The sequence below is a fragment of the Cynocephalus volans genome, chromosome 10 (genome assembly GCF_027409185.1).
Source record: "Cynocephalus volans isolate mCynVol1 chromosome 10, mCynVol1.pri, whole genome shotgun sequence".
Lineage (NCBI taxonomy): Eukaryota > Metazoa > Chordata > Mammalia > Dermoptera > Cynocephalidae > Cynocephalus > Cynocephalus volans.
This window is the reverse complement of record NC_084469.1, coordinates 18307383-18322086: the sequence shown is the minus strand read 5'-3', so window position 1 is coordinate 18322086 and position 14704 is coordinate 18307383. Positions and strand designations below refer to the sequence as shown.

General features: G+C 35.2%; 1 protein-coding gene across 8 annotated transcripts in view; it reads left to right on the top strand.

Annotated features, from left to right (window-relative positions):
* BCAS3 (BCAS3 microtubule associated cell migration factor) overlaps positions 1–14704 on the top strand; it is a 601295-nt gene that overhangs the window by 300561 nt on the left and 286030 nt on the right. For all 8 annotated transcript variants that reach the window (XM_063109232.1, XM_063109228.1, XM_063109233.1 and 5 more), the window contains 2 exons: positions 8259–8359; positions 10853–11049. In XM_063109232.1, coding sequence (XP_062965302.1) covers positions 8259–8359; positions 10853–11049 — 298 coding nt within the window. The remainder of the gene's footprint in view (positions 1–8258; positions 8360–10852; positions 11050–14704) is intronic.

Genomic DNA, 14704 nt, shown 5'->3' with positions numbered 1-14704 from the left:
TTTGTTTCCTTAGTAATTTGTAGGGAGTGAGATTTTTCTTGGTGTGTAGCATATCCTAAAAGGCTAAACGCTGGGAGTTCTTTTTGACAATTGCTTTAAGACTGAAACTTTTCTCTAAAACGGTAAGACTCTTAACATTACAACTTCTGAAATGTCTGAGATTTTCATTGGAATCACTATTCACTATTCCAGTGACTGGATGAAAGGGACCTTTATTTTTTTACTCCATATTCTTTGAAATTTACAATTAACGTGTATTCATGTAATATTGTTTATTTTTAAAAAGTTTTTAGAAAGGAATAAGGAAGGAAGGAAGAAACTAATGAGAGAGTGAAGATGAAAGAAAGTGGAAGAAAGAGGGAGAGAGGAAGGAAGTAAAAGCTAGAAGCGAGGACGGAAGGACTACCTCAATTTGTTATAGAGAGTAGAAATCAAATGTTATACATCTATCAAAGTAAACCAAAGCTAAATGTATTAACATGGATGGCACATATGGTGTTGTGTGGAAAAAAAACATGCTTTAGAAAAATATTAGTGTGATTTATTTCATGTATGGCTCATTGAATAGTCCTGAGTTCTTCACAAATCTCATACCCTAGACATGAAAAGAGAGAAGATGACTCTGTATCAGTCTGCAGATCCAGAAATACTTGCTCTGTGTTTTTTCAAACATTCATCAAACAGTCTTATAATTTTTATTATGGAAATATTTAAAGATATATAGAATACAGTGAATTGTATAACGAATCCATCTGTTACTAGCATCAACAATTAACAATATTCTGCCACTCTTGTTGCTTCTATTCCTTTGAAATCTGTTTTTGTGTGTGGGAAGATAAATTATTATAAGAAAGCCACCCACTACTGTGTCTTTTTAAACCATGAATACTTCAGTATGCATCTAATGATAAGAACTTTTTCAAGAAAACATAAGTACCACGCCATTACGTAGTACATAGGTGAGGCAGTGGGAATGATTTGTGGTGATACTTTCTAGTTTTCTGACATTGTGGAGCAGTAGAGGAAAATCAAGCCTTGGAAAATGATCTCTTGCTTTCGGAAAGATAGAGAAAACCCTACAGTGGTTATGGGCTAGTGTTCTCTGTTTTCCCTATCCTCCTGGTTCTGTGAATTTTCTAATTTATTTAGAGGTGAAAAATGGAACACATCATGGATCCTTAATGATTGTTTAGAAAGATTTTAAATTACGTTCCTAAGTATAGGTTGAAAACATTGGTGTCTTCCAGGTCTAAAAGCTTTTATCTCTTCATGCCAAGACAACTTTACCTCTTTTGCTTAGGCAAGAGAAAATCCGTATTTAATTCTTTCTGCTGTATAATGATTGGGACTTTCCTAGTATGTAACTAGATAATAAATAAATGAAGCATGGAAGAAGGTGCATTAACTCTTTGCAAAAAATGAATTTTGCCGTTTTTACATTTACAAACAAACCCCCCTCCCCCTTTTTTTGTTTGTCAGGATTTATTGTAGAGGCTGGACTGAGTACATTAGACGCTTTGCTTTTCAGCTATGCCATTGTAGATGGGGTCAAGAACAATAAGTTTACAATAACTGGCCTATTGCTTACATGCACAAAGTGGTACATTGATAACTGAACACGGTTTAACGACCAAAAATAGTGATTTCAACCTCTACAACATCAATTCAGGGAAGTTACGTATACCCTGTACTCCTCTTACTCTGTTATAGAGGATATTCTATTTTAGAGTATTCTTTGAATTTAGAATGGATAATTGATTATTCCTGAAAGAAATGCATCTAACATGCTAGTTTGGTTGTAAGAAGATAGTTGTCACTACTGAAGAATTACAACTGAGAATTCTACATAGAATTTAGACTAGGATGCTCCTAGCTTCTAGCAAATAGTCATTCCCCTCAACAGAAACACACACTATCATGTGTTTGAACAGTTGATGAAGCTGGTCTTCCCTCTTCCCAGCCTTCGTCATCCCCTTCCAGGAAGTGACTGCTATTACTAATGGCTTATATTCTACACTTTTGTAAAGGTGAGTGTATTAATCCGTTTCTGTTGCTTATAACAAAATACACAGAACTGGGTAATTTGTAAGAAAATGAAATTTATTGCTTATAGTTTCAGGGTCTGGGAAGTCCACAGTCCAGGGAACATTTATGGTGAGGGCCTTCTTTGGTGGTGGCCTTACAGCAACGCAGAGGTCTCACATGGTAGAAAATGTCAGAGGAGAGAGAGCCTAACTTCACAAGTGCTCTTCCTGTAAAGCCTTCAAAACCTCACTCCTGACCACCATTATTAATACATTCACTCTGGCATGGTCCTACAATCTAATCACCTCTTCAAGGCCCCACCTTTCAATTACTGTAATAGGATTTCCCACCCTCAACAGTTACAATAGGAATTAAGTTCTAATATATAACTTTGGGGACACAATTCAATCACAGCAGTGAGCCTTGATAAGAATGCTTTCACTATCATTTATACTTATAAATCTGGGCAGATTACAGATTATATAACCTAGATTATATAAAACAAAGTTGTTATCCATAGGCTACAAACAAGTTATTTTGTAGTTACGATACATCCTTTAAAATAGTAAGTAGTAAGGGTGTACTTCCTTTTCTAGCTATCCTATTGTTTTTGATTTTGTGTGTGTGTGTGTGTGTGTGTGTGTGTGTGTGTGTGTGTGTGTGTGTGTGTGTGTGTGTGTGTGTGTGTAGAGTAGTTTTACTATCAAATGAGTTGCAGTAGCACCCATGAAGTAGACATTGTATACATCTTATCAGGTAAATAAACTCTGCCTTGACCTTAAGATGTTTTGACCTTGCAAATATTTTGAAGTTTTTGCTCAGTAGAGTAACTGATCTGGCTGATAGCATGAACCCATTATGCTTTATTTTCTCTCTCCATTTTATGAGATATTTAGGGTCACACTGAGAGGTAAAACTAAATTGTGAGCTCTGCCAGACTACCTCCCAGGTATAATTTGATGAGATGCTAAATGTGAAATGACCTTTAGGGCAGCAAGAATAACAAATGAATGTTTCTAAGTTTATGTCTTCTCTGGGAATATTACAATACTTTGGGGGTATGGAAAAGGAGATGAGTGGGGCAGGGGGAAGATTCACCCAGAGTTGTCAGTTATTCAGTGAAATCTGTTATTTCATAGACAGATAGAATATATCATTTTTCTAATTATATATTGCCTTTGACTGTTCTCCTGGGAATGTGGAATAAAAGGAAAGTGAAACCAGAGATGTACAATACTGACTGTTAGAAAACTTTAATAATTAATTAGAGAACATCTATGGTACTCCAGGGTCAGGGTGCAAGGAAGATCATTGATTCGTTTAATTTATAGCATACGTAAAGCTTGTTTCCCTTTATGTATTGTAACACTTCATTGCTGTTGCACTGGTATAAGGGATGGCTGCTAATAAACAGAATAACCACTGATATATAGTGCTATTGCTTAACTATTCTTGTATTAAATTCAGTGAATTTCTTCACATTTAAGTTGTAACATCTATAAATCAGTGGGAATTTTAATGCTACCCATTTTTTAAGGTAGTTAGGTATGTCATTTTTAACCTGAGACTTCTTCCATTTTTCAGTCATTCAAAAATGTCATACTTTATTTTTGTCACTTTGATAGGTATGAAATGATGACTTGTTTAATGTGTAAATCTCTGATTACTAATATTTATATATGTTTGTTGGTTATTATATTTCCTTTTCTGTGAATTGTTTGTTCGTTGGGAACTGCCCTTGTCCATTTTGGGTTTGGATTATTTGTCTTTGGAGCCTTTCCTTTTAAAGAGCAAATTTTAGTTTCTGTACTAAGAAACTGCATTCCCAAGCAGAATTTTATCCTCAGATCCTGAGTGCTTTCTGATCAGAAACAGAGTTTGGTAAAGAGCCTTCTGTTATTGTATGGCTGCTATAAAAATGCTGTTTTTAATAAGTACCGAAAATATGTTGAAGTTTGTCCTTGGATGAGAGTTTATCACTGTTGGCCTTTGGGTGAACTTTGAGCCTGAGCTGTTTCATTCAAGGCAGCATGATGTCATTTAACTCACAGATTTCTCTGTTGCTAGAAAAAGGTATGTATTTCCCCTAAATAACCTAAAGGACTGAAAAATGCAGGCACAACATTATTCACCTCTCAGGTTCCCCTAAGGACTTTAGCATGGTAAGGGTTTTATTGTTTGTGGAGGAAGAGGGGCGTGGAGGGTGGGTATGGTAGAGAGTAGGAGAAAACAAAACATTTAAAAAAAATGTCTGGGTCCTGACTATGAAGAATACTTTATTCCACTGCCCACATAAAAGTCAGCTGGCAGTATGACCCAGATCACACTCACTTCTCCATATGAGAGTCTGTGGGGTCTGTCTTTGATTCTTCATTTATAAATCAGAGTGTGAATCTGAAATTTATAATTGAATTTGTAAATAAATTTAATCATCATTTGTAAGTCAGAGAATGAGTTTGTAAATTAAAAAACTCTAAGTTTTCTTCTAGAACTATATTCAGCCTATGAGCATATTTTAGTTTTCAACAGAACCTTAAAGCAGATAGCTATTATGATTAGCTCACATACAAAAATAGGTACCATTGGATCAGCATTTTTACCTTTGTTTGAGAAGCAGATTTTCCTTATAGCAATAGCATTGCAATTAATTTTAGGGAATGGAAAAGCTTCTTAACATCTGTTGGAGTTGGGAGGCTGGAGTGTACTAACAGTGGTACCTGTAGTTGATCACCTGTGTCCACTATAGCTTCCAGAGATACAGCTAAGATAATTTATTATGGGCAGTTGAAGAAATGTAGGGAAGAATAGCACAAGAGCAGAACAGAACCAACTAGATCTTCCCTTCTTTGGTTTAATAAATAAGCACTGCTCAATGTTCGATATTATGCTGTTTTCATTTATGTAAAGAGTATGCTTATAACCTATATGTTGTTAGTCTTTTAACTTGTATATGCATTAGAAATTCCTTTTCATTGCTTTAAATGAAACAGTGGTAGACACAAGTAAATTTTCTTTTTATTCTTTCATCTTAAGGCAATTCCTAAATCCTACAAACTTCATTTTTTGGAGGTCTGATTTTTTTGCCCCTGAATGTCTAAAACTATGCCAAACACACTAAGAAGAGTAATTAGTTACCGGCCCTAATGTAAAGTGTATTCAATATATTAATGATAGGCTGGCCAGTTAGCTCAATTGGTTAGAGCGTGGTGTTGCAACACCAAGGTCAAGGGTATGGATCTCTGTACCAGGCAGCTTCCCCCCCCCCCCAAAATATACATGTAAACTTATCTTTCATCTTCTTAGTAGATGACTAGGTTTGTTGAAGATGAAGTTACTTATTGGGATGTAGTTGTTTCTTTTGGGGGCATTTTAGAAAGAGTTGGATTCCATGAAATTGGATTTATACTTTCATTCTTCTGGGGGGAAAAAACCTAAAATATCAAGAGGTTTAAATTTCTCCAGGACTGGTAATAGCTCATTCTTGGTACTTGGTTCAAACCCACGTATCCTAATATATATTAAATAATGTTAAAGAGATAAGTATTTGAAGTAACTTAAGGATGTCAATTCAGATATCTATTAATACAATGATTATAAATCTTTAATATATCAATTATTATTTGCATAGCTTAATACATTGTACCTATAGTTTAACAGTGTGTAAAGCAATACTTTTAACTTTCTGTAACTCATAAATACCATATTTTCTGTGGGTAACTTTAAAAAATTCTGTATGAATTGATCTTTGTATTATATTGTAGAAGGCATCTAAAAATTTGAAAACAGAATATTTGAAAAGTTTTATGATGACCTATAGTTTAACAGTGTGTAAAGCAATACTTTTAACTTTCTGTAACTCATAAATACCATATTTTCTGTGGGTAACTTTAAAAAATTCTGTATGAATTGATCTTTGTGTTATATTGTAGAAGGCATCTAAAAATTTGAAAACAGAATATTTGAAAAGTTTTATGATGAATTGACTTTTTGGAATCTTGTAAATTTTGTGTGATTCAGACTTGGGGATATTATTAATGGGCCATTTAATCTTTCTGTTCATAATTTTATTTTTGTTGTTCTATGGATTTGGAAGTATTTTTGATTTAGATTAACAGGACTAATTTGCAAAGGTCAGGTCTGAAGCAGATTTGTTTTTGTTTGCTTTACACATAAACATACATTAAAATATATAAATATATACATAGAAACACACACATACACGCACACACATCCATACATCACTGTAAGACAGCAAAATACACATAGTGATTTTTTTTAGCTCTTATTTACTCACTATAAGCATGGTCTTCTTTCCTGAGAGCACAGTATAAACAGGCTGCCTCACAGTCAGCTTATAATGAGCTACACATCCTGCCCTTGCTTGTTGATCTGTACTTACCCAATGCCTGCATGTAGAGACAGTACTTTTGAAGTTGTATTCTCTAAAGTAAATTGATAGTATGTCCTTTTTAGTTAGGTGTCTTTTTTAGTTAAGGCATGTTTTACATTACTGTACTAAAGGCAGGGATAGGACATGTCAAGATATCCTTTTCCTGTACCAAATTTATTAACTACCTAAGAACCAAGGTAGCTGGTGTGTATCTTGGCCACTGAACTTGGGTTTACAAGATGTTTAACTTTCTTTTTCTTTAAATAAGCTCTCTTAAATAAGTTCTCTTTTGCACCTCTGTTCTAAGTAATGTGCAAAAATTAATCTCAATCAATTATGCTCCCCTCCAAAGTTATTTCTAAATTCTCTAGAGCTTACAGAGTCTAAAAGTCTGAGGTAAAGGGTTTGGGGACATTTTACTCTCGTCACCACTGAGATGTGTCAATTCCCCACAAGATCAGTGTTCATTGGTCATATAGGTCTCTGCAGCATTCCTCCTTGTTTCTAATCTAAATCCTGCCAGTTGTCTGGACTATGTTGTGTTATTCCTGGACACAAGAAACATCCTTCTCACCTAAGCCATGGGAAACATGGTGAGGTCATCACAAACCTAGAAGTGCAGACACACTGTGTCCATACCTTTTCTGCTCTTGTGCCGTGTTCCCTGAACTCTACCCAAGAATGAAGACACAATTTTTCATGGCTGTTGGTCCCTAAAACTTTTTCTGAGATCCTGTCATTCCTTACCCCTCCTTGGGGACCCTCTTTTTTTTCCCTTTTCTGTCCCTGCTGCTCTTGCTCCAATCTCAGAGTATCAATACTAATAATTGGGCAATTAGTGAGTATGGAAGCTTTGCTCTTATCATACTTTCTTTTGATCATTTTTTCTTATCCTAGGGTCAAGGTTCTTAGGTTTTTTTCCCCTGTGATCTGGTATGACATTCTTTCCCCAAGGCAGTGAACATAGAATGTTCTTCCTACCTAGACTGGAGGAGATTTAAAAATATAGATAAATGTGGTGGAGAGGGAAGGATACTACTAGATGTATATTTGGAATCTATACTACTTCCTATGAAATGCAGATGAGAGCAGAGAGGATCTTTCTCCTCCTCTCTTTTCACTGTGGGAAATTCCAAACATACACAAAACTAGAAAACAGTCATATAATAAACCTCCATGTACTTATCAGCCATAATCAAAGGTTGGTTAATGGGTACGAGGAGACAGACAGGAAGAATAAGTTCTGGTGCTCTAGGGTGACTGTAGCTAATAATTGTAGTGTATACTTCAGGAGAGCCTGAAAGGAGGATCTTGAATATTATAACCACAAACAATAATAAGTGTTTAGGTGACGGATATGTTAACTATTCTGATTGAGTCATTATACAATATATGCATATGTTGAAACAGCAGATAGTACCCTATGAAAATGTACAATTAACATAAACAAGTTTTCATTATTAAATTTCTATAGATATTATGAAAATTATACTCTGAACTATAGAGATCTTTCTTATTTCTTTTTTTTCTTTTGTCTTTTTCGTGACTGGCACTCAGCCAGTGAGTGCACCGGCCATTCCTGTATAGGATCCGAATCCGCAGCGAGAGTGTCGCCGCGCTCCCAGCGCCGCACTGTCCCGAGTGCACCACGGGCTCAGCCCAGATCTTTCTTATTTCTAAGAACTCCAGTCTTACTTGTTCATTAATTGTTTGGAGTGCCTCTGTGCTTTAAATGTTGTATTTTATCTGATAAGTCACCACAGTGTCCAGGATGCTTGTGCCTGTGTTCATTTTTCCACTGTATGGATAAAAGTGGTTTAAATCCTTTTTCTTTCTATCGTAGTGGTTCCCCCTGGAAGTCCTGGGCCCATTACTCGACATGGATCTTACGACAGTTTAGCCTCTGACCATAGTGGACAGGAAGATGAAGAATGGCTGTCACAGGTAAAACTTTGAAATATCTGGGATATTAATGTAAAAGAAAAGAGAAATCCAGTTTTTATTTTTTTTCTTTAGGGGAAAATGGGGAGAAATGATAACTCTTTTTTGAATTATCAAGAATTAATCAATTGTCTTACCATGTTATGAATTTCTGATAGATATTGCTGCAGTTATATATATACATAATGCATATACATACATTATAGTATACATATATGTGTGTGTATATTAGCTTTTATACAGAGGGCATAAAATGTGCATATCTTTCAAATAGTCCATTTAAAGCCCTTAGGATCTTGGATTTAGACAGACTCTTTGGAACACATTTTTATTGGGTTTAAAAAAAGAGTTGACCAAACAGTGAAGCCATTCAACAACCTTCGGGATTTGTTTTGGAGCCAACATTTTCTGAAGATTGGGTTTGTATTTTTGCTATGGAAGTTCAGCGTTCCATTCTGCACATGTTCTGATGGTGCGTGACTGAGTTTCCCCTCCTGGACTCATGTAATGCTGCTTCTAGTGGTCTCTAAACTAGCCCTGTAACAGCCTTAAGTGACCGTCATAGTACATACACTTGCCAGCTGAAGCCGTCTTCATCTCAAACACTTTGAAATAAAAGATACTTGGGCACATTGCAAAATGATGAGATTACAAATGACTTTATTACAAATACTGTTATGTCTGCGTCAAGTCTGACATCATTTTGTGAAGTTAATGACTGGTCTCAGATTACCAGTCTGGTGGCTTTTCATCAGACAGGTGCCTCAGAAAAAGTATAAGCTGTTTGTAGTTTCATTGCTTTCTCAGGGAGGGGAGTCTAAAAAACTAAAGTAAATCTGGAAACTGAAGAATCAGACAGTTTCTAGGTAACATATATTTATTTCATTACACCAAAAATACTCACAAGAAGCTCCTTGAAGGAGGGTCAGTGCTTTAGTTCCTGGTGTATGGAGGTTCATCCTTTCTTGATGATACCAAGATAAAGTAAACCCCAAAAGTGTGGTGTTTTCCAAAATCAAAATGTTGTCTGAGAATGCCAGCAAAGAAAACACTGCCCTTCACTTCAGCTTTTCAGTTAGAATAAGGGGTAATGTGTGCTGTCAGTGTGAAAGTATATACAATATGTTTGTCCTACACACAACAGGAGAGTGAATAGGAACATCTGGCCATCGCCTCAGTGAAATTGCATAGGCATCTGTTTACCTCTCGGCTCTGTGACACTGATGATTTTGAGCTTAAAATACACAGAATGCTTTATCTGTGGCCTAATTTACATTGCAGAATACAACTACTTGAATCAGAAATCACTGTCCTCAATCTGAGTATTTTTCTCCCTGTGATTAGTGGAAATGTGAATATTGTTTCAAGACCATGATGACTTTGCTCTTTCAGGCTCACAAACAGAACTACACTTCTGTGAACCTTTTCAGTTATGTTTTGTTAAGAACTATTCACGGCAATCAGAGAAATGTGATTAAATATAAAAGAACTCAGGGCAAAAATAAGATACATAGGAAGTCAGTTCCATAAAGGACTTGTACAAATAGGGATGTAGGAGTGACAAGACATTATGAAGTAGTCTTTCACTGAAAGTTTGTATGTTTAGTCTCCTATTCATGTTGATCATTTTTAAAATTATGTAAAATGTATATTTTCAGATTTTGCCCCATGTCTTCTACTCTCTACTTTGTCATTCCAATGTTTAATGTCATATTGGCAACATTCCATACCCCCTTCATGGAGCATGAAATTCATAAAGCGTTTTGTTGTTTACTGTTTTGCAGCACATAAAATGCTTTTGTCAGTGTTTGTGGCCATTGAGAAAACACTCTTAAGTAATGGTATATTGAAGTTTGAGAGTTTGAGGGAAAATAATAGTTTGATAAAAAATATATAATAATTTCTTCATTTAAAAGTGGATTTTGGGGGATTTTGAAGGCAGTGTAGAAAATATTATAATAACTAATTGTAGAAAGAAACTGGCTTTGGGTGTAAAAGTTATTTCAGACCTTTTCTTTTCCTTGGATAGTTCAAGAACTACTTCAAGTTGTGAAGGAATTACTTTTAATCTGTGGATTAATAGGTGTAGAATTCAGTGCATGCCCACAACGTGGTAAGTACTGTCTAGAATGAATGAAAAAGGTAGTCCCTAGGAAGCTGATGCTAGTTATACAAGACAGGCAACCGGTCCTTTTACTTTCATGTGATTTTTGTGTTGTATATGTGTGTGTGTGCACGCATGTGTGTCTGTTTATGTATATATTACACAAAATGTATTTTTTAATTTAAGTTGATAAAAACCAGTAGAGGGATAATGTGAATGTCTGTGTAGTCGGTCATTATCATTGCCTTTTGATTGTGGGTACCCTGTCCTTCTCCCACTTTGTTAAGATGGGCTTCTTGGAGAATGTGGGCATTGAGAGAAGGGATGGGGGAATCACAAAAACCTTTAAAAGGTCATAATAAATTTAAATAATGATTCCTACTCTGTTCCAGGTTGAAATTGTAACCCACACTGGACCCCACAGACGTCTGTGGATGGGTCCACAGTTCCAGTTCAAAACCATCCATCCCTCAGGCCAAACCACTGTTATATCATCTAGTTCATCTGTGTTGCAGTCTCATGGTCCAAGTGATACTCCACAGCCCCTTTTGGATTTTGATACAGATGACCTTGATCTCAACAGTCTCAGGTAGGAAATAAGAACTAGGGATTGATTTTAACGACAGTGTTAATAATGTTTATTAAAACGAGCATCATTTGTAATATGTACATTTCCCCTTTTGGCGCAGGATCATGTCACAGACTACATGTACTGTTATGTGTGATTCACTGTCATCACTTGGGATTTTACATGGGATCTGATCCCATGGAATAAATATTTGTATTTCACATCATATTTTCTCTGAATCTAAAATTCAGTACACTTTTTAAGCCATTCTAATTTATAATGCTTTGCTCATGTTTCTAACTGCAGTCTGCTTATATCATCTTTTCCTGATCTTTCTGAAGTTGGCATCACCTTTCAATTAAATTTTATATGTGATTTTCATCTAATCCTGCATCTTCCTTCTTTTGTTTTATTCATTTTTTTAATTGAGATATATTAATTTACATATTTATGGGGTACAGAGTTATATTTCAACACATGTATGCAATGAATGATACTCAAATCAGGATAATTAGCATTATCCATTGTTGTAAAAATTTACCACTTCTTTGTGATGAGAGCATTTGACTTCCTCTCTTCTAGCCCTTTGAAAACATACAATAAGTTATTGCTAATTATAGATGCCTAGCACTGCTATACACCACTAGAACTTATTTTTCTTATCTAGCTGTGATTTTGTATCCATTAACAAACCTCTCCCTTCCTTTAAATTATAAAGAGTTTATGGATGAGAAGGTGTTGGTATAAATTTATTTATAATACAGGCCAACTACCAAAAAAAAATTCATTTATAATTTTCATCTGTATTTTATAATGTATATTCTTTGAGCCTTACTTATAAGCATCACAGTACAAAGTATACTTTTTATTATTAGCTTATTTTTTATAATGCAACTCAGGCTTTTTTTTTACTTTTGCAGTCTCAAGTTTTTGTAGCAGTTTGATTTGTTATACCAAGGCCTGACTTGTCAGTTTACAACAGACAATGAAGAGTTCTGTCTAGTGCAGTATAATCTTCCTGTCTTGTCTTCTCTTAAAAAAATTTCTATAATGTTTCCTGGTTTGGATATAAAACAGCCCTCTGACCTTTTTCTTGAATGTCTTTTTAAAAATTGTGAGAAAATGTATTCCAATCACATGTTGGAAATATGTTTTTGTGTGTCTCTTCATCAATAGCAATGCGAATGTTTATAACATAACAAAAGCTGTTGCAAAGTTGTATTAGGCTTGCTGTATATATTTTTTAGTACGATACACACTTATTGAGGACCTGACAGGCACCTTACTAGGTGCTGGAAGATATGCCTAGAATACAGCCAGCTGCCTCCTTCACTTTTGCTCTCGGTTTTCTCCAAAGCATTAAACACTTAACATGTCTGAATCACAACTTTTCATCTCACCCTCTAATTCTGCTCTTCCCCTAGTCTTTCTCACCTCACTAAATGAATCCTTGAACCACCTAGTCCTCAAGCCAGGATCTAGGGGTTATTCTTGACATCTTCTTTCTCACCCACCACATGTAATTCTTCATCAAGTTATGTCACATCTATTCCAAAGCATAGCTAGAAACCTTCCATTCCTCTCCATTCCCACTGCCAGCACCCTAGCAATAACATCTTTTGTCATTGGGCTCCTAAGTGGTCTCTTTTTTTACATTTTTGCTTTTCCCACACTTTTATGTCTCTTCTTATGGAACGATTTATAAAGAGCAACCAATCTCCTTTTAATACCAAGTTTAGTATTTTTTCTTTGTTTGTTTAGTTTGCTTTGTGTTTTGTTTCATTCTTCCCTACATTTTTGCTTTTTTTGTTTTAGCATTTTTTCTCTGATTTTCTAGAAATGGCACTTTCCCGCTAAGATGTCAGTCAACACTGACAATACAGTGGGTGCTAGACCAGTTTTCAGTGGTGCTAATCATAAAACATGATTGAATTAGGTAGTCAGTCCATTTTCAGATAAAGTTGAGTCAGTCCTCAATTTAGTGATTCAGTGTTTAGTCATTCATGTCTACAACACACATTCAGTTTTTAAAGGTTAATAATAAAGCATTTAAAATAAGTGACCCATTTATTCTCTTTACAACTGTGTAACCCATTTATTCTCTTTGCTGAAATATTCACAAGTCCCCATTTTTTTTTTCCTAGTTACTATCACCAGCTGCTATTATAAGGCCCTGTCCTTTCTCTTGGGAAGGCATCTCCAGTTCCTATATATACAGCTCTGTCCCTTTGTTTTGTGGCCTCCTCCAGCTTTCTTAGTTACTCTTTACTTCACATATAGTTCTTCTAAGATCTTTTTAACTTGCTTCTTTAGATATAGCTCCATTTCCAAAATTCTTCAGAATTTTCCTTAGGTACTGTCCTTTTTCTTATACTAAAGAACTCCCAGTATTTTTTATCTAAATGATCTAAAATTGTTTATGCTTGATAAGTATATTTTCCTGTTTATGGGACACAAATAACCTTTAGAAACCTTTATATTGGGCAGAGGTTTATAAATTTCTTTAGATTGCATTTGTAATTTGTATTTTAAATTTTGAGCAGATAAGCTTGGTTAGGACCTGGGTTAAGACATTAACCCCCATTACAGCACCATTTTAATGGGAAATTTAGATTTGATTCACATCAATTTTAAGTGCTCTTTTTAGAACCTTTTCCACCTAGCATCCAATTAGAAACCCAACTATTTATATTCTCCTCATTCTTGTTTCCTGTCAATGCTAGCCAGCTCTTTACCTCTGGTTCATTTACATTTTTTCAGGCCTATGCATAATGTCACTATAGCAGGCCATTGGAGTTACCTTCTATAAATTATGAAGTACTTGTTTAGATTTTTGGGGGCACAACTTACCCTTAATACCGGGCCTGCTGTCCTGTACCCCATAAGATATCACTAAGAATATGTAGTGCAGTGATAGTCTGCCTCCCTGCATCCTAACGAAAATGGAAAAAAGATGGGTGTAGTAGTGACTCTCATCTATAAGGGAATCAGGTATTGCTTTGTCTCATGGCAGCTCCTTACAAAGAGCAGGGATTTATTTTTACTTAGTTGGTTTTTGGCAGCTGGCTGGTAAGGGGATCTGAATACTTGACCTTGGTGTTATCAGTACCGTGTTCTAACCAAGTGAGCTAACTGTCCAGCCTCAGAGCAGAGATCTAAAAAAAAAAAAAAAAGTCAGTGAAATATTTGTTAATAGATCTGAGGAACATACGATGTAAAAGAATCAGAGTATATAAAGCTTCCCTTTCCACTCAAGATTAGCTCCTCAGAAATTGGTTACAATTTATTTTATGTTAATTGATACATAAATCATATAACATAAAATTCACCAATTTTAAAGTGTAAAATTCAGTGATTTTTAGTATATTCACTGTTTTGCATCCTTTCCCACTATCTAATTCCAGAACATTTCCAACTTCCCAACCAGTTTTTGTCTTTTTTTTAGTTAGGGAAAAATTTCAACTATATATAAAATAAAGAGAATGATAGAATAAACCCCCATATATCTGTTGCTCAGCTTCCACACATCAATTTATAGCCAATTTTGTTTCATCTGTAGCCCCATCCACAACCCACACCCAACTTTGGATTATTCAGAAACCACAATATAAATTGAATTAACAATAGGAAATTTATTAGCCCACATAAGAAGTTTAGACTAGAAGGGGGTTTACTT